Raw genomic sequence first — 20,623 nt, 5'->3', positions numbered from 1 at the left:
TTTCTGATGCAATTTAGATTAGTTCAGGGATTACAATGGTTAGATACTGTGAGTTGATTATACACATCTAGCAAGCCTGAATATAGCCAAGCTTTGCACTAAATGTAGTGTCTTATAGTTTCCGTGCAGATTGTTAGTCACTAAACTTGCTGTTTGTTGCATGTTTCCTCCTTGCTACTGCCTTTTGACTTATTTATCTCTTACTCCCTCCCAGTCCTGCTGGAAGTAGCAGGTATGGCTCCTCATGTAACGTCAGTCAGGGAAGCTCTCACCTGAGTGAGCTTGACAATTACCATGAAAGTGCCCAGGGGTCTGAGCAAGAGGATGAACACCGGGAAGGGGAATCCAATCATTCCTGTCACAACTCTGGCAGCTATCAGAAGGATGGCCAGGAGTGGCGCAGTGAGCAGGAGGAACACCATGAGCATCACAGCGAAACAACAGAGAAGGAAAAGGTCTGTGTGAGAGATGAGACAGCTCAAGATCATTCTGCATCCAAGTTAACCCCACAACTTGAGAAGCCCAAGGAGATCCGTGCAGGGCAGCCAGAGAGGTAAGTGAAGTGTACAGTATGTCGGTGTAAAGTCATGGAGATGTTGTAACTTACAGTGAAATCATATGCGCCGACATTCCACTTTCCCCAGGGGTGCTTGACCCATGCTCCACCCCAGGCCCCGCCCCCACTCCACCCCTTCCCCCGAGGCCATGCCCCGCCTCTTCCTGCCCCTCTCCCTCTCCCAAGCGTGTCCCTCCCTCACTTCTCCTCCTCCCTCCCAGCGCTCTCCTGCATGCTGCCAAACAGCTGATCCACAGCTGGTGGGAGGTGCTGATGAGTGGGGCTGCGGGGGAGGAGGGCTTCCAGTGGGTGCTGAGCACCCACTAATTTTTTCCTGTGGGTACTCGAGCCCTGGAGCATCCATGGAGTCGGCACCTATGAGTGAAATGCTCGTTTTACTGTTGACATTTATATCATCTGGTTAACCCCAGAGTTGGAAGCGAGTCTGCAATGTCCCCATCTTACACTCTTCCCAAACAAATCAGTTGATCGTATTGACATGCTGTATTCTGATAAATATCTTTATACTCAGTGATAGATGTTTGGGAAATTTAAACTGTACTTACTGGATAGCTGTGCTGCAGGCACCCTCCTTCAGTGACCTAGCAACTCATCTGCAATATTTTTTTTCCTCCATTCTTGATGAGGGGTATGAGAGGCAGGCCTGGAGCAGCTGGATTGCTACTGACTGGAAAAGCTGTGTGCTTATGCCCATACTAGCAAACCAAACCTGTTTAGTGGCAGTGAACCTTGTGGCAGGACACATGTCATCCGTCCAAACCTGAAAGGAATGGAAATAAGAAGTTCAGGCATTTTTTCCCACCTTCATATTTCATTCAACACTACCGATATCATGCTCCCTAAACCTTTCACTCCGGTCTCCAACAGCTATCAAAAAGCAATATATCAGCTTAATCAAATGTGCACTCTGATGCAGAACCTTAACAGTGACCTCAGGGTGTTTTACCAGTTGTTCATCACATCTGACTGTTAGATATTCCATGCATTTGGGAAGCTAAACCGCCTTAACACTGCTGACGACAATTTGCAGTCCAGCACAGCTGTGAACAAGTGTCTTGTCCTATTGGAAAGCTGAAGAGCGGCTGATTTGATCATTTATGCCATTATAAATTGATCATTATTGATAGATAGTCTTGACCACTCAGAGGGAAGAAATGTAGAGTTTATCTATAAAAATTCCTACGCTTGGAACATCATTTGCATAATCAGTGTTAGTTTTCAGTAACTGTACAATTGCAATTGCCCTGTACTCTATCTGACTGCCATTATTAGCCTGTCAGAATACAATGATTTGCATTATTATTGTAGGTTATTTCTCACTATTCATCATATGAGTAAGAAAATTTCTCTACTCTGATTCACTGCTATAATTCCTCTGCTATTGGTCCTGTATAGTAATGTTTCAACCTTTTTGCCAGTGGTGAAGACAGCCCTTCATTCTTTATCTCACTTCAGCTGAAGCAGAAATAATCCTAGGCTTAGGACTGGTCTACACACAGGTTTTGTACCAACTTAACTATTTTGCTTAGGTGGGTGACTTCCTACCAAAATAGTTAAATTGGTCCAAGACCCTAGAGGGGATGCAGTTATGCTGGTATAAAGATGCTTTATTCCGGTGTAATTACTCCCTTGAATGTAGAGAAGGTTAAGGGGTGACTTGATTACAGTCTACAAGTACAAGTATCATGGAGCAGGTCCTCAAAGAATCAATCCTGAAGCACTTGCATGAGAGGAAAGTGATCAGGAACAGCCAGCATGGATTCACCAAGGGAAGGTCATGCCTGACTAATCTAATCGCCTTTTATGATGAGATTACTGGTTCTGTGGATGAAGGGAATGCAGTGGATGTATTGTTTCTTGACTTTAACAAAGCTTTTGACACGGTCTCCCACAATATTCTTGTCAGCAAGTTAAGGAAGTATGGGCTGGATGAATGCACTATAAGGTGGGTAGAAAGCTGGGTAGATTGTCAGGCTCAACGGGTAGTGATCAATGGCTCCATGTCTAGTTGGCAGCCGGTATCAAGTGGAGTACCCCAAGGGTCGGTCCTGGGGCCGGTTTTGTTCAATATCTTCATAAATGATCTGGAGGATGGTGTGGATTGCACTCTCAGCAAATTTGCGGATGATACTAAACTGGGAGGAGTGGTAGATACGCTGGAGGGGAGGGATAGGATACAGAAGGACCTAGACAAATTAGAGGATTGGGCCAAAAGAAATCTGATGAGGTTCAATAAGGATAAGTGCAGGGTCCTGCACTTAGGATGGAAGAATCCAATGCACCGCTACAGACTAGGGACCGAATGGCTAGGCAGCAGTTCTGCGGAAAAGGACCTACGGGTGACAGTGGACGAGAAGCTGGATATGAGTCAGCAGTGTGCCCTTGTTGCCAAGAAGGCCAATGGCATTTTGGGATGTATAAGTAGGGGCATTGCCAGCAGATCGAGGGACGTGATCGTTCCCCTCTATTCGACATTGGTGAGGCCTCATCTGGAGTACTGTGTCCAGTTTTGGGCCCCACACTACAAGAAGGATGTGGATAAATTGGAGAGGGTCCAGTGAAGGGCAACAAAAATGATTAGGGGTCTAGAACACATGAGTTATGAGGAGAGGCTGAGGGAGCTGGGATTGTTTAGCCTGCAGAAGAGAAGAATGAGGGGGGATTTGATAGCTGCTTTCAACTACCTGAAAGGGGGTTCCAAAGAGGATGGCTCTAGACTGTTCTCAATGGTAGCAGATGACAGAACGAGGAGTAATGGTCTCAAGTTGCAGTGGGGGAGGTTTAGATTGGATATTAGGAAAAACTTTTTCACTAAGAGGGTGGTGAAACACTGGAATGCGTTACCTAGGGAGGTGGTAGAATCTCCTTCCTTAGAGGTTTTTAAGGTCAAGCTTGACAAAGCCCTGGCTGGGATGATTTAACTGGGAATTGGTCCTGCTTCGAGCAGGGGGTTGGACTAGATGACCTTCTGGGGTCCCTTCCAACCCTGATATTCTATGATTCTATGATACCTATGTGGGGAACAAATACTGAATAATGGGTTCTGCAGTGTAGCAGAGAAAGGTATAACGTGATGTTGATGCTGGAAGTTGAAGCTAGACAAATTCATTCTGGAAATAAGATGTAAATTTTTAACGGTGAGACTAATTAACGATTGGAACAACTTACCAAGGATTGTGGTGGATCTACCATCACTGGGAATTTTAAAATCAAAATGGAATGTTTTTCTAAAAGCTCTGCTCTAGGTATTATTTTGGGGAAGTTCTCTAGCCTGTGTTTTATATAGGAGATCAAACTAGGTGGAACCTGTGAATCTATAAATAAGAATGAACTGTACAGATATAAGCACCTTTATACTAGTATAGGTAAATAGGTGCAATTTTTGTGTAGACAAGTTCTTTTGTCAGAGACATCAGAGACGGAAAAAGACATCACCACTACCAACAAAAAGACTGGTGAAAAAGAGAGCGCTAAACTTTTCTAAAACTCTTATGGCTAACTTCACTCACCTCCTTCAGACTTGATCCTGCTTTCCTGTTACAAATCAGCAAAATTCTTGCGCCAGAAAAATGATTTGCTGTTTACATTGTTGTCAGTTGTCATGTGTGTCTGGCACTGTACAGACAGGTAAAGACCAGGTGCCTTCCCCTTAATGCTCACCATGTAAATGGGAAATGTACAAAGGATGGACTAGTGCTATGTGAGGTAAGGGAGAGTGCGTAGACAAGTACATGGTGGGTTGTTGTGGTATAGAAGTATTATCAGCTGGAGTGTTTGAAGGACAGATGTGCACACGCCCCACCAGTCGGGGTGGTACTCCCTTTCTGCTGGGACTGCTTTTAACATTGCAAATCTCTAAGCAACTTGAGGCTGTTATTCTTTTAAAGCTACAAAAATATTTTTTTCCCTCACATGTGGAATTTCTCCCCCGAAAAGACCAGGAACGAGTTTCTCATCTTATAAAGGTTTCAGAGTAACAGCCGTGTTAGTCTGTATTCGCAAAAAGAAAAGGAGGACTTGTGGCACCTTAGAGACTAACCAATTTATTTGAGCATGAGCTTTCGTGAGCTACAGCTCACTTCATCGGATGCATACCGTGGAAACTGCAGCAGACTTTATATACACACAGAGAATATGAAACAATACCTCCTCCCACCCCACTGTCACTGTCCTGCTGGTAATCCTCCTGAAGGTCGAAACAGCAGACTGGACTTCTACATAGAGTGCTTCCGCTATTCCTACCTGCATGCCTCCAGCTTTCACCGTGACCACACCACACGATCCATCGTCTACAGCCAAGCTCTGTGATACAACCGCATTTGCTCCAACCCCTCAGACAGAGACAAACACCTACAAGATCTCTGTCAAGCTTTCTTACAACTACAATACCCACCTGCAGAAGTAAAGAAACAGATTGATAGAGCCAGAAGAGTTCCCAGAAGTTACCTACTACAGGACAGGCCTAACAAAGAAAATAACAGAACGCCACTAGCCATCACCTTCAGCCCCCAACTAAAACCCCTCCAACGCATTATTAAGGATCTACAACCTATCCTAAAGGATGACCCAGCACTCTCACAAATCTTGGGAGACAGGCCAGTCCTTGCCTACAGACTGCCCCGCAACCTGAAGCAAATACTCACCAACAACCACATACCACACAACAGAACCACTAACCCAGGAACTTATCCTTGCAACAAAGCCCGTTGCCAATTGTGCCCACATATCTATTCAGGGGACACCATCACAGGGCCTAATAACATCAGCCACACTATCAGAGGCTCGTTCACCTGCACATCCACCAATGTGATCTATGCCATCATGTGCCAGCAATGCCCCTCTGCCATGTACATTGGTCAAACTGGACAGTCTCTACGTAAAAGAATAAATGGATACACAAATCAGATGTCAAGAATTATAACATTCATAAACCAGTCGGAGAACACTTCAATCTCTCTGGTCACGCAATCACAGACATGAAGGTCGCTACCTTAAAACAAAAAAACTTCAAATCCAGACTCCAGCGAGAAACTGCTGAATTGGAATTCATTTGCAAATTGGATACTATTAATTTAGGCTTAAATAGAGACTGGGAGTGGCTAAGTCATTATGCAAGGTAGCCTATTTCCCCTTGTTTTTTCCTACCCCCCCCCCCCCCGATGTTCTGGTTTAACTTGGATTTAAACTTGGAGAGTGGTCAGTTTAGATGAGGTATTACCAGCAGGAGAGTGAGTTTGTGTGTGTATGGGGGTGGGGGGTGTGTGTGAGAAAACCTGGATTTGTGCTGGAAATGGCCCACCTTGATTATCATGCACATTGTAGGGAGAGTGGTCACTTTGGATGAGCTATTACCAGCAGGATAGTGAGTTTGTGTGTGTGGTTTTTGGGAGGGGGGTGAGGGGGTGAGAGAACCTGGATTTGTGCAGGAAATGGCCCAACTTGATTATCATGCACATTGTGTAAAGAGTTGTCACTTTGGATGGGCTATTACCAGCAGGAGAGTGAATTTGTGTGCGGGGTGGAGGGTGAGAAAACCTGGATTTGTCCTGGAAATGGCCCAACCTGATGATCACTTTAGATAAGCTATTACCAGCAGGACAGTGGGGTGGGAGGAGGTATTGTTTCATATTCTCTGTGTGTATATAAAGTCTGCTGCAGTTTCCACGGTATGCATCCGATGAAGTGAGCTGTAGCTCACGAAAGCTCATGCTCAAATAAATTGGTTAGTCTCTAAGGTGCCACAAGTACTCCTTTTCATCTTATAAAAGTCATCAAGTCTCAGAATAGTTGTTATATACTGTTAGAAAGCTAGGAATTTCTCCTTCCCATAGTTGCTATTTCAGTCCAATGCCTCTTATCCCTAACTGCCCTAGATTGGCATCTCCTTTACAGGAGTATCTTTGGGATTGTATGTGGCTTTCTAATGTGCTGGATATTCATGTGCCTCTTCATCTGTATTTGCATTTGCTTTCCAGTTCCTTAACAATATTGCCACATTTTGAATGAGTGTATTTCACTTTGTGGTTTTTCTATTTCTAAAATTGTTCTCATGTCTTTGTTTTAAGTTACCTTGATGAAAATGAACCCCCACTGTTTTCTCCCGCAAGAGCTTGCTGGCTCCGAGCTATTAACAAAATACGACTACGGCTTCAGGAGGTAAGGTTACATGTTACTTCACTTTTTCCTCCTTTTCTGTGCTTGCTAATTTTTTAGATTGTGGCTGGAGACTCTTTGTGGGACACCTCATAGTTTTAGTTTATACTAGCAAAATTTCAGTAAACACATCATATAAAGCTGGAATCTGTGTATTGTACTGAGACCTGGCGTGTTAGAGCCACTTAGAAACAAATGCTGTAGTAGGACTGATAGGTCAGTAGCTGGGCACTTCCGAAGGGATTTTAACACAGAAAAAAGATGCAGGATCTGTGGAAGTGCTTTCTAATTTGTATAAAATGTATTTGAAACCAACAGACATGGCTGCTAGATAATTTGGGACTGAATTATTGATTATTTATTTTGACCAGTTCAAAATTCAGAGTGTATGTGTTTTTCAAACTATTATCAGAATCTCTTGTTAGCTCAGTACGATTGTTTCTCTTACAGTGCACAATTGTTTCTTGAGAAGCTTTACATCAAACACTTTGTAAATCTTTAATTGATATTAACGGGTGTATATCCTGACATCTCTGAAAAAGTAACTGTTTTGTTAACGTTGTTGTTTAGAAGTTTAAAAGGAACAGATTGGGAGGTTTTCTTCTGCATTTGGAATATTCTGATTTGAAAAGCATAAAAAGAGTTTTCGGTATGAGTTTTACACACTTTTATCCTGTGTCCAGTCACGGAGAATATATGGTGTATTCAGTTTCTACAGATGGTAAGCTGTTGCCTGCTAGCAGAAGCACACACTTCATGTCTTCCTTTTATATGTGGTCTTTTCCTCTGTCTGCTTTGTAATGGTATGGGTGTTACAATTATATCTGCTTGAAGACTTTGATAACGTCCTGCATGGGATACAGTTGAGTACCACTAGTAGAATTTGTACCTGTTTCCTTCGTTTCTTTTGGAACTGTTTAAAGTATGTGTCTTGGGAGACAAAAGAGCTGTTTGTCTTGTTCTTCACAGTTCCATTTTTGGCTCACCTTATTCATAATCCAGATCCCTTTTCCACCTAATTCTTGAGATCTATGATGCATCAAATGATGGTGCTTTTACTATTTTAAGGTCAATGAAGTGAGTTCATATTTTGGATTGGGCAAACTGGGTTTTTAAGAATATGTATCAAACTTAGGGATAAAACTGGCAGGGCTTGTTGGGCACTGGTGTTGAGAAGAAAGGAAGCTTTTGTTTAACTGATGTCAGGTGGTATATATTTCCTGGATACAAAATAAAACAATTTAGTTTTGCCACAGAGTATGGAGAATATGACAAAATTATCCCTGCTGAAGAAAATGAAATGGATTGTAGCGCCTATACCAAGTACCATAGAGATTACCTTACATCACTGTGTGCCAGTGGATCTCTGTCCTGACGTGGAAGGACCACTTACAGATGTGAGAGGCAAATTCTGTATCCATATCAATTCAGAGCTTTGACTTTCAGCTCATGTGATTGGTAAACAAGCCAATGGCTGATTATTACAATTCTGTTTTTTGTAAAGTAGCACATGTCCATTACCCATTGACCTGAGCTGGCAAATTCCTCTTACAGATACTGAAACTGGTTGTAGTAACTTTTGTTTGCTAATCATCTGGGTAGGAATTTGAACCATTAACTCAGAGATAGAAAGGGCCATATGTGGTTATCAATCCCGCCTCCCACCTAGGAAGATATTAGCCCTTGTGTGAGAGTTACACATACATCCTACAGCATCATGAGTCAGTGAGATAATAAGAGTTTAATGTAAGATTTGATAGATACAAAGAGGTACAGTAAGTTGTGAATATGCAAATTACTAAAATGTCTTCTTCCAGTGTATATTGAGTTTGCCTCTGTGTGTGTTGGTTTGTTGAACTCCTTTGACTGGAGAGTTACAGATGAGTCAAAATGTGACTTCCCCATTTCTTAGCTGGTTTGTCCCTGGATTACCGCAGTCATCTAAAAAGAATTAACTTTAATCATTCCAGAATAAAACTATGGTTTCTAGCCCAGCAAGGGCTCTGACTGAATCCTCGTACTCTCACACAACAGGCTTGTCTGTACAGGGAAATTAATAAGAACAGCTATTGTGGTTACTTTTTCCATGTAGGCACTCTTATTCTGGAATAAGAGTGTCTGCACAGGGAGCTCTTCTGGAAAACTGTTGTGCTTTAAATTCACTCCCTGCTTTAATCCAAAGTAATTGTCAAATGTAGATGAGCCCAAGAAACTTTTGAGTTAAGGCAAATTTGAATCTGATTTTTCCCTTATGTTAGTCTGCAAATTTAAGAAAGGTATAGAATAGTATTTCTATTTCTTTTTAATAAAGAAAAACATTTAAAGACCCTCTAGACATACTCCTGAGTACTGAAAGCACTGTAAACATTGCTATCCAGAAGCCATTTGTCCATTTTTTTTTTTAAAGTCAATTACTGCTTTGATATAGGGAAGGTGGTGTGAAATTTCTTCCTGTACTTTAGGTAAAAAGTTAAATACATTGATTCATTCACTTTTGTTCTCAACTTTAGGCATTTAGGCCATGTTTTCCCTTGAATTTTTTTCTCATAGACGCAGTTCTCTCCAAACTTTTGATTTGAAATCTTCATCTTTAGCAATTAAATATACACAATTCTGTTCTCTTTAATAGTCATGTAACTGCATGGTCTGTCTTGATAATTGCTTCTATCGCAGAAACCTTCCCCCCAGATTAAGTGGCTGTTCTCCTCTTCCTTCTTGTTGATCTAATAAGGATCAACTTGTTCAGTCTTGTTCAGTCTCTCTTGCTGGATATTCAGCAGTTCTGAAAATTGAACCACTTTTCTAGGCACCTAAATGAGGACTAGGGAGCTCAGCTTAAGGTACTCATTTTCAAAAATCTTGAAAACCTTGCCTCAAATAAAGAATATCCCTAAACACCCGTTGAAGTCTTTTATTAAATTTGTTTCATAAATTATAGATTCTATTTAATGTGTTAATTAAGCAGAAGGCATTCTCTAAATGTTTCTTAGTTTCCCAATATAGTCCTGCATTTCAGCCAAAGATTTTGTTGCCAGAATTTCCTCAGGGGTGCGATGCAAATTAATGATCAAATACCTGCTGCCTCTCTGCTACCTGCTGTGGGCTGTGTTTTAGTTTTTGGCAGAAGTTGCATTCCTATGCTGTTGCCACATTTTTAGTGCATACTAGTAAAGAAGACCCACTCTGTCCTGTACTGTTCTCCTGTACTGGAACAGAAGGACACCTTCTGGGATTGTGTAGGAAGTTCAGTCTCTTTGGCACTTCCCATCGTTGGTGAAGAATGATAGGCAGGGTACTAATTAGTGCCAGTTGTGATGGTACATGTTGTGAGTTGAGCACTTGTCCACTTGAAACTGGACTTAGACCCACAGGTCAACAAACAGCGCTTTGAATGACGACTACTTGCCATTATTAGCAATCTGGGTTGTATTTGAATTGGTGACCCAGAGGTGAAACTCTCCATATCCAATTCCCAAGCTCCTGACTATTCATAGTGTACTGACTTCTAATCGTTTCAGTGGAATTTGGTATATTTTTACTATTTTACTCCTGCTTGATCATTTAAAAAAAATCTTTGCAAATGTCTTTGGCCAGTACCCCAAAGATGATTAAGCTGTGCATTTCCCAAAGCATCCCACATGGTAACAGAGACGTGAGTTTAAGCTCTGTATATTTCAGTTCTGAAAATATACTTTTCCTAAGGGTTGCCATAGATTTGTTGTCACATGGAGAATTTCATCTCCATCTGCAAGACTTGTGTTTGCCAGATATTGTATCTGGCAGGGTTTCCTCCATTTCTGAGAAATATCACAGATCAAATTATGCAATGCTGGGAAAAAATCTGTAGAGAGTTTCTCTGCTTTAACTTCCTGCTTTCCTCAAAGATCCCATTGGTACAATGGAGAGAACAGTTAGGATAGGGATTGTTTCTGACCTTATTACAGACTACCTGCATGACCTCAGGCACTTGCATTTACAATTACACTTAAGTTACATTTCATTTCTGTGTACTTCAGATCCTCATATGTCAAATGGGAATACTATCCCATACTTCATAGGAGTGTTGTGAGGATAAATCAGTAAATACTTGGGAGGTCCTCAGATACTAAAGCAGTGGAGGGTACATAAGTATGTATGTAGACTATAACCACACTCTGCCAGATTGTTCTCTAGCTAGCTAATGGGCAGACCAGTCTTGTGCAATAGCAGAAGAAATCGCCAAGCAGAAACTTAGCCCACCATATGCCTTCACAGAGCCCCACGTGGTTTCATCACTGTGTCTGCTGACACAGCCTTTAGCAAAAGGTTGCTCTACTATGGTACTTAAGTAATCTGCATTGATTAATTATTTCCTTCTCACTGCTAGTCATTCTACAATGAGGAGAGAATCAGCAGATTTACTCTACTTGAAGGAGAGATAAATTTCATCTCCCCTGTCAGCACCTCAAAGGGTGGCATATCCACCGATTCAAATATCTACTCTCTCACTTCTTATATGGGAATACCATTTGTATTAAGTTTGCTCATCCTTATTAAGATTCTCTTAGAGACTTACCACCAATTTTTAACCTGATTTACATAGAACATTCATGGAATTACAGCTCTAGTAAAGGGATAATTTTCCATGTGTATACAGTGGTAATAGTTCTACATATTCATTAATACGTTATGAGTTGGAATAGCTTTGGATGGACTAATCTCTGATAGGAAAAGTCAGCAGTCATGCCCTTTTTGGAAAAGAGAAATTGAAAAGTAAGAGAAAATTTCACTGCCAGAAGACAGGATACTGAGCTAGATGGATCTATGGTCTGGCCCAGTATGGCCGTTCTTATGTAAGTCTCTTGGGAAGTAGCTTTTTGGCTAGAAAGCTTTTCCCAAGGACCAGTACAACTAGAAACCTTAATTGCTAACATGATTTCCTGTATGCTTCTCTAAACATTGTAGGACACTAACAGTCCATTTTGATTTCTTTTCACTGCCTACTAAAGAAAATACCAACCCTGAAATTATAGAGCTGGACACTTTTGTCCCATACCATGATATCATCTGGGTTGCACAGGTGTGATGAGAGCTAAATTTGACCCTAAATTAGCAATTACTCATTAGAGCTGAACTAGTATAAAGTATTGATGAAATCTTGTAGGAAATATTTGCTTTTTTTGCTGAAAATCCTGCAGATAACTATTTTTTTGAAAAGTGTGAGAACTCACATATTGGGTAGATGACTTTCCCATTAAGTTGTTCCACCTTTTGGTTTCTAGCTTCCTGTAAAACTGCAGGACCCAGATAATCTTGTATGAAATGGTGGGAAATCCTTCTGAGTTTCCTTTCTCAAGTTTGTGGAATTTTTCAGGATCACAGTGCCGCCCCCACCCCAATTTCACATATGTATGGGATGCTTTACATTGGTTGAGCCAAATTATCATGCCATTAAATGTTCTTACATTGGTTGCTTCATTAGAATTCTTGTATCTTTTACATTCTTAAAAATACATTTATGCATAGCTGAGATGAGTGGTTCTCAATCTTTCCCATATTGTGACCCCATATTATAACACAGGCTTCAGAAATGCCCCTCTTGTCTAGCTATAAAGAAATGTAGGGTGATTATGACCCAGCCTCCAGGTTGTGAATCCCCATGTTAGATCACAAGTACAATATGTTCCATGATCTCTGGGCAGGTCTGTTACTACACTGCAGTGCATTAGATAGTAAAGTAGAAGAAACCAATTCAAGTTGAGAATTAGGTTTCTACCCCAGAGCACATAAGATTGTAGTGACATCCCCATACAGCTCTGCCAATCCATCTCACTCCTGATCTGCACTACTCCCTGCTGTTTCAGTCTTTCGCTGCTGAACAGAGTGACAATTTGTGTCAAATAGATGGCTTTATGATATGAACTAGACACCTTATGTCTCATTACTGTCTCTGGATTCCCAGTTATACACTGTCTCCAAAAGTGCCTTCTTCCAAATCTGACTTGCAGCAAGAGTCCTCCACTCCTCCCGAGCAACCTGGTCACAGTAGTTCATGCGTTGTCCACCTCCAGAAGGGGCATATATAACTATTTGCCTTGGTCTGGATAAATTCATGAAGAAACTGCAGCAGGTGCACAAATGCAACTCCTTGAAAGGATGAGCTGCAGCGAGCATATTCTGCTGCTGCTCTTCAACCTGCATTGGCTGCGCAGTTATGACTGTACTTAATTCACTTCAGGGTTCCAGCAGTGGTATAGAAAGCCTTTATTGGGGAGATATCAAGGACCTGCCTCTTTCTAGGGCCCACTAGAGCAGTTGTATGTTACCTTAAGATTAATGGAGCCTACATCTAATAATGGGAATAAGCCCTCTTTACAGCAGCCCCCAGGCTGTGGAAAATCCCTATAATATTGGACGAAGCAACCATTGCCAACTTCAGGTCTAAGAATCACCTCTCTCCCATTATTCTCTTCCCCCCCCGCCCCCCCCCCCCCAAAAAAAAGAAGGGCAGAAGAAAATAGTGGCACAATCCATAGGTAGAGACCCACAATTAAATGAGAAGTAGAACAGAGGAGTGACTGTACTTTTAGGTAGTCCACAGTGTGTTGAGCATTTATGTGTAGCACCTGTACATAGTGCACATGGTGTTCTTCTTTAGAAATGCTGAAAGACCCATCCAGTAGTGGAATAGATTAGTTACTCTACATCAGAACTGGGGTGGAGTGGGAGACACGGGTTGTGATTAGAAATCCTCACGTAACCAGCTTTTAAAAATAGTGTAGGCTTTCAGGAAAGCCAGACTTAACACTTTTTTTTAAAGACTTAGTGTAGGAGTCGGGGGTTCTGTTTCCCAGTTTTGTAAATAGATGAAACAATCTGTACAAGAAAAGCTGCACTACACTGATAGCAGTGGGTCCTGACTTTCAAAGTACCGGGCTTTAAAAACAACCCCCCCCCCCAAAAGTCTAACAAGTGGCACTTGAGAGATCACAGAAGGAGCATTAACTATTAATATTGCACTAATGGACCCTTAATGTCATTCTTACAGTTTTAAAAACAAGCCGTAGCAAAGGCAGGAAACTGTTCTGGCATATGCTGTCTTTTTATCACTTAGTGCTGTTTGTCTCCATTTTTCCTGTTTTCCATATGTATATATGGATTTTGTCACACAGCATATTTTATTATGTGTAGGGGGAGATGCCATGCATATTTCTGTGGAAACCTGTGTAACTGCATAAGATTGTCATTTAATCAGGAGCTAACTGGAGCCTTCAAGTACTGTGTAAATGGATTTAAATAGTCAAGAGAAGTATTTTTCTGGTTTCTGTGCATGTTACTTACTGCAAAAACTTGCACCTGGAGAACAGGCTATTATTAATCATGTTTACTACAGTCTTAGTGCCTAAGGACCAGCCAAGGTCAGGCCACATTGTGCTAGGCACTTTACAAACAGAGAAGTAGTATATTCCCTGTCCTGAAGAGCTTACAGTTTAAATAGACAAGACAAAGGTATAGGAGAAAGGGATAAAACATACAAGCTGAGCTATCAATGTGATGGTAGCACATGTCATGTTAGTTTTGTTGTTTCTGGGGTGTTGGGTTTAGTTCAGAGGAAATTACCTGAACAGAAGGACCAGGTGAGGGGAAGAGGGGGAGGAGGACAGAACAGGTGAGAAGAGGAAGGTATAAGGGAGAGGTGTAGAGTGAGCTTGAGGTGAAGAAACTGGGAGTTAGGGAGAAGGGCATTGGAGTAAACCGGCAGTCAGGCCATGATGGCCACACCAAAGGTCCACCTAGCCCAATATACTGTCTTCCGACAGTGGCTAATGCTTCAGAGGGAATCATCAAGTGATTCATCCCATGTTGCCCATTCCCAGCTTCTGGCAAACAGAGGCTAGTGACACCTAGCAGGGCAGGGACCTATCCTCCATTAATGTTTCTAGTTCCTTTTTGAACCCTGTTATAGTCTTGATCTTTGCAACGTCATTTGACAAGGAGTTCCACAGGTTGACTGTGTTGAGTGAAGAAATATTTATTTTGTTAGTTTTAAACCTGCTGCCTATTAATTTCATTCGGTGACCCCTAGTTCTTAGAATCATAGAATATCAGGGTTGGAAGGGACCTCAGGAGGTCATCTAGTCCAATCCCCAACTAAATCATCCCAGCCAGGGCTTTGTCAAGCCTGACCTTAAAAATATCTAAGGAAGGAGATTCCACCACTTCCCTAGGTAACGCATTCCAGTGTTTCACCACCCTCCTAGTGAAAAAGTTTTTCCTAATATCCAACCTAAACCTCCCCCACTGCAACTTGAGACCATTACTCCTTGTCCTGTCCTCTTCTACCACTGAGAATAGTCTAGAACCATCCTCTCTGGAACTCCCTTTCAGGTAGTTGAAAGCAGCTATCAAATCCCCCCTCATTCTTCTCTTCTGCAGACTAAACAATCCCAGTTCCCTCAGCCTCTCCTCATAAGTCATGTGTTCAAGACCCCTAATCATTTTATTGGATTTAAACCTTTTAAATCTGCTACTGTGTCACTTTTAAATCTGCTATTGTGTGTCCAACCTCCCTGGACACACAATAGCAGATTTAAAGGTAGCCATCCTGCAGCAAAAAAAACTTCAGGACCAGACGTCAAAGAGAAACTGCTGAGCTTCAGTTCATTTGCAAATTTGACACCATCCGCTCAGGATTAAACAAAGACTGTGAATGGCTCGCCAACGACAAAAACCATTTCTCCTCTCTTGGTGTTCACACCTCAACTGCTAGAAGAGTCTCTAATTCTCCCTGATTGAACTAACCTCGTTATCCCTGGCCTGATTCTGGCTTGCATATTTATAACTGCCTCTGGAAATTTCCACTACATGCATCTGACAAAGTGGGTATTCACCCACGAAAGCTTATGCTCCAATAAGTCTATTAGTCTATAAGGAGCCACAGGACTCTTTGCCACTTAGCTGGTGGTGTACTGGATGATTGTAGCTGTTATGTCTCATCACAGAAGGGGATTGTATATCCGTTCCAGAGCTTTAGTTTGGATCTAGTTCCAGATGTAATGACTTAAAATAGTCCAATCTGGATGAGTCCAAAGCTGCTTTGTGTCTTGGTCTTTGTCTGCTGCTCTGGCCAGGTCACATACTTCCTGTAATCCTTTCACTGACAAGAATCCTAGAATATCAAGGTTGGAAGGGACCTCAGGAGGTCATCTAGTCCAACCCCCTGTTCAAAGCAGGACTGATCCCCGACTAAATCATCCCAGCCAGGGCTTTGTCAAGCCTGACCTTAAAAATTTCTAGGGAAGGAGATTCCACCACCTCCCTAGGTAACGCATTCCAGTGTTTCACCACCCTCCTAGTAAAAAAGTTTTTCCTAATATCCAACCTAAATCTCCCGCACTGCAACTTGAGACCATTACTCCTTGTTCTGTCATCTGCTACCACTGAGAACAGTCTAGAGCCATCCTCTTTGGAACCCCCTTTCAGGTAGTTGAAAGCAGCTATCAAATCCCCCCTCACTCTTCTCTTCCGTAGACTAAACATCCCCAGTTCCCTCAGCCTCTCCTCATAAGTCATGTGGTCCAGTCCCCTAATCATTTTTGGTGCCCTCCGCTGGACTCTTTACAATTTTTCCACATCCTTCTTGTAGTATGGAGCCCAAAACTGGACACAGTACTCCAGATGAGGCCTCACCAATGTCGAATAGAGGGGAACGATCACGTCCCTCGATCTGCTGGCAATGCCCCTACTTATACATCCCAAAATGCCATTGGCCTTCTTGGCAACAAGGGCACACTGCTGACTCATATCCAGCTTCTCGTCCACTGTAACCCTAGGTCCTTTTCTGCAGAACTGCTATTGAGCCATTCGGTCCCTAGTCTGTAGCGGTGCATGGGGTTCTTTCGTCCTAAGTGCAAGACTCTGCACTTGTCCTTGTTGAACCTCATCAGATTTCTTTTGGCCCAATCCTCTAATTTGTCTAGGTCCCTCTGTATCCTATCCCTACCCTTCAGCGTATCTACCACTCCTCCCAGTTTAGTGTCATCTGCAAACTTGCTGAGGGTGCAATCCACACCATCCTCCAGATCAGTATCCAGTATCTTTATGAAGATACTGAACAAAACCGGCCCCAGGACCGACCCCTGGGGCACTCCACTTGATACCGGCTGCCAACTAGACATGGAGCCATTGATCACTACCCGTTGAGCCCGACAATCTAGCCAGCTTTCTATCCGCCTTATAGTCCATTCATCCAGCCCATACTTCTTTAACTTGCTGGCAAGAATACTGTGGGAGACCATGTCAAAAGCTTTGCTAAAGTCAAGGAACAACATGTCCACCGCTTTCTCTTCATCCACAGAGCCAGTTATCTCTTCATAGAAGGCAATTAGATTAGTCAGGCATGACTTGCCCTTGGTGAATCCATGCTGACTGTTCCTGATCACTTTCCTCTCCTCTAAGTGCTTCAGAATTGATTCCTTGAGGACCTGCTCCATGATTTTTCCAGGGACTGAGGTGAGGCTGACTGGCCTGTAGTTTCCAGGATCCTCCTTCTTCACTTTTTTAAAGATGGGCACTACATTAGCCTTTTTCCAGTCATCTGGGACCTCCCCCGATTGCCATGAGTTTTCAAAGATAATGGCCAATGGCTGTGCAATCACATCCGCCAACTCCTTTAGCACTCTCGGATGCAATGCATCCGGCCCCATGGACTTGTGCTCGTCCAGCTTTTCTAAATAGCACCGAACCACTCCTTTCTCCACAGAGGCCTGGGCACCTCCTCCCCATGCTGTGCTGCCCAGGGCAGTAGTCCTGGGAGCTGACCTTGTTGGTGAAGACATAGGCAAAAAAAGCATTGAGTACATTAGTTTTTTCCACATCCTCTGTCATGAGGTTAACTCCCTCATTCAGTAAGGGGCTCCACACTTTCCTTGACTATCTTCTTTTTGCTAACATACCTGAAGAAACTCTTCTTGTTACTCTTAACATCTCTCGCTAGCTGCAACTCCAGGTGTGATTTGGCCTTCCTGATTTCACTCCTGCAAGCCCGAGCAATATTTTTATACTCATCCCTGGTCATTTGTCCAATCTTCCACTTCTTGTAAGCTTCTTTTTTGTATTTAAGAGCAGCAAGGATTTCACTGTTAAGCCAAGCTGGTCGCCTGCCATATTTACTATTCTTTCTACACATCATGATGGTTTGTCCCTGTAACCTCAATAAGGATTCTTTATAATACAGCCAGCTCTCCTGGACTCCTTTCCCCCTCATGTTATTCTCCCGAGGGATCTTGCCCATCAGTTCCCTGAGGGAGTCAGAGTCTGCTTTTCTGATGTCCAGGGTCTGTATTCTGCTACTCTCCATTCTTCTTTGTGTTAGGATCCTGAACTCGACCATTTCATGGTCACTGCCTCCCAGGTTCCTATCCATAAATCTTCAAGTCTTTGCAAAACTATGCTACACCCTGTATTTCTGCTCTTTTTTTGTCTTCTACCTCTTCCTGGCTTCTTCACTCTATCCGCAATTTACACTTAATAATCAAGCCTGGACATTATCTTCCTTTATGTTCTGGGCAGCACCTGGCACCTTATTTCTGCTATTTTTGCTGCTGCCTATGAGCAGAATAAGTATTTATGTTGCATGCTGAGTTTCTCTTGACACCCTAGCTTTTGAGAAAATGCCTGAAAATGAAGGCTTTATATGGTACCATGACGACTTGTGGGTACTTAAACCCAGAATATTTTTCAATTTATTTGAGCATAAGCTTTCGTGAGCTACAGCTCACTTCATCGCAGTATGCATCTGATGAAGTGAGCTGTAGCTCATGAAAGCTTATGCTCAAATAAATTGGTTAGTCTCTAAGGTGCCACAAGTCCTCCTTTTCTTTTTGCGAATACAGACTAACACGGCTGTTACTCTGAAACCAGAATATTTTTGTAATTCAGGAAGACAGCCTCCCACTACACTCAAAGCTACTTTCTCATATTTGTATACTTTCCCAGCCTACAATCTTAACAAGTTCAAAATATTTATTTCTAAATTACTATTGGAACTAAAATATGAAAAAGTGAGGTAATTAACAAAAGTCTCAAAAGAAAATGTTCCAAGCATTACTTGGATTTGCTCCAGTTAATATAGAGTTCGTGGGTTGTAGTACATAAGACAATATATGCCCACTTTCAAGAAAATGTTTTACACTTCCTTAATGTCAGGGGGCCAGAGTTTAGATGAATATAGTGGTTATGCTTTAAAAAGTCAGCTTGTTTGTTGCAGTAGAGTTTAAGTATTTCTGACACGGATCATTGTTATAAGGGATAAGGAGAGATTCAGTGTAATAACTGTTGACTTGAAGGATCATCACTGTGTTATGGGGGAAACAGCAGCAGTAACACTAATTAAGGTTGGAGCAGAGTTTCCTTCAGATCTGATTTTTCTAAGTGCTGTAAGATCCATGTGCCTGGGCAGAATGCTTTGAAACTTGTTATGCCATATTAGGGGAAGAACTGGAGGGCACGTCATAGTAACTTGGATGGTACAACTAAGGGGACCCCAAAGAGGACCCCAAACCAGATGCTGTCTCATGGACAGGCTGCAAAGCTCAGAAGGGAAATAGGAGATAAGCATCTCCTGTGACTAATCTTAAATCATACCTATCTCGCCTAGCTTTTGCAGAGTGTCAGACTAGGTACTACATGGAGACGATTTCTTTTGTTTTAATCTGATTTTCTCTCTCCCATTTAAACTTCATTTTTAATTGGGCTGTTTGTGTCTCAGGCTGTTAAGGAACTTCACACAGACTATCCCTGAGGCCTGATCTACGCTTAAAATTTAAATTGACATAGCTACAGCGCTCAGGGGTGTGAAACAGTGAAGGGTGCAGACATAGCTAGGTCGCGGGAAGAATGCTTCCATTGACCCAGCTACTGTTGCTTGGGGAGGTGACAGTCCTACAGTGGCACAAAAACCCCTTCCATCACTGTTAGCTGTGTCTGCACTATAGGTTATGCCAGCCTAGCTACGGTGCCTTAGCCATGCCGCTGTAGTTCCTGTAGCATACATATGGCCTGAGAGGTGAAACAACCATCAGCCTTTGAGACCAGAAAAACTGGGGGACCCGTGGGTTGATTGCCACCAGCTAAAATGTTGTTAAACACAACTGTGTCCACAATGTGTGAAGTAGTGTTTAAAAATACATTGATGAACACGTTGGCTAACGTTTGCTAAATACAGTTCGGTTTTCTAAAATGAGTTATGCAGTTTTATTGTAGCCATGTTGGACCCAGGATATATGACACAGCGTGCGTGAAATAATGTCTGTTGTTGGACCAACTTCTGTTGGTGAAAGAGACTAGCTTTCGAGCTCCGTGTAAGCTCAAAAGCTTGTCTCTTTCACTAACAGAAGTTGGTCCAATAACAGATGCTATCCTGGCCCACCTGGTCTCTCTAACATGAGGCAGGTAAGGAAGGATATCTGGAGCTGACTATGCCCATATTTCTTGGTCCTAAGGACATGGCCCTGGTCAGGGAAATATACTAGACCTTTTATTTGCTTAATTTTGTTCTGTGATTCCTGTGACTCACAATTTTTTAGTTAAAGCATGTAAAACTTGCACATTTTCTGAATTCACCCGAAGCTTTTAGGAGCCCCTCTGCACTCACTACTTCAAATGGGACTATAATTCCATTTCTTCCTCCCACTCATCTCTGTATATTTACTCCAGAAACTTTTGCTTCAGTCAGTGAAGTTGATTTTATAATTAGGTGTGTAGCTAAAATGTTGATCTCATGAAGTATCAAGACTACATATTAGATATCACTAAAAGAGAGAGAGAGAGATGTAATTTGAAAGAGGAAGCAGCAGAGGGAGAGTTCTCCTTGCATTAACTGCTCTCTTGCTGTCTATGTGCCTAAACATACTC

At 42.3% G+C, this 20,623-nt stretch overlaps 1 protein-coding gene across 8 annotated transcripts in view; it reads left to right on the top strand.

Moving 5' to 3' along the window:
• The window catches only part of UNC13B (unc-13 homolog B), a 380,992-nt gene that overhangs the window by 153,902 nt on the left and 206,467 nt on the right, over positions 1-20,623 (top strand). For all 8 annotated transcript variants that reach the window (XM_048850215.2, XM_048850214.2, XM_048850212.2 and 5 more), the window contains 2 exons: positions 215-553; positions 6,643-6,733. In XM_048850215.2, coding sequence (XP_048706172.2) covers positions 215-553; positions 6,643-6,733 — 430 coding nt within the window. The remainder of the gene's footprint in view (positions 1-214; positions 554-6,642; positions 6,734-20,623) is intronic.

The sequence above is a fragment of the Caretta caretta genome, chromosome 5, assembly GCF_965140235.1.
Source record: "Caretta caretta isolate rCarCar2 chromosome 5, rCarCar1.hap1, whole genome shotgun sequence".
In the NCBI taxonomy this organism is placed as follows: domain Eukaryota; kingdom Metazoa; phylum Chordata; order Testudines; family Cheloniidae; genus Caretta; species Caretta caretta.
The sequence above is the reverse complement of the archived record's forward strand: the minus strand, read 5'-3'. Positions and strand labels throughout refer to the sequence as shown.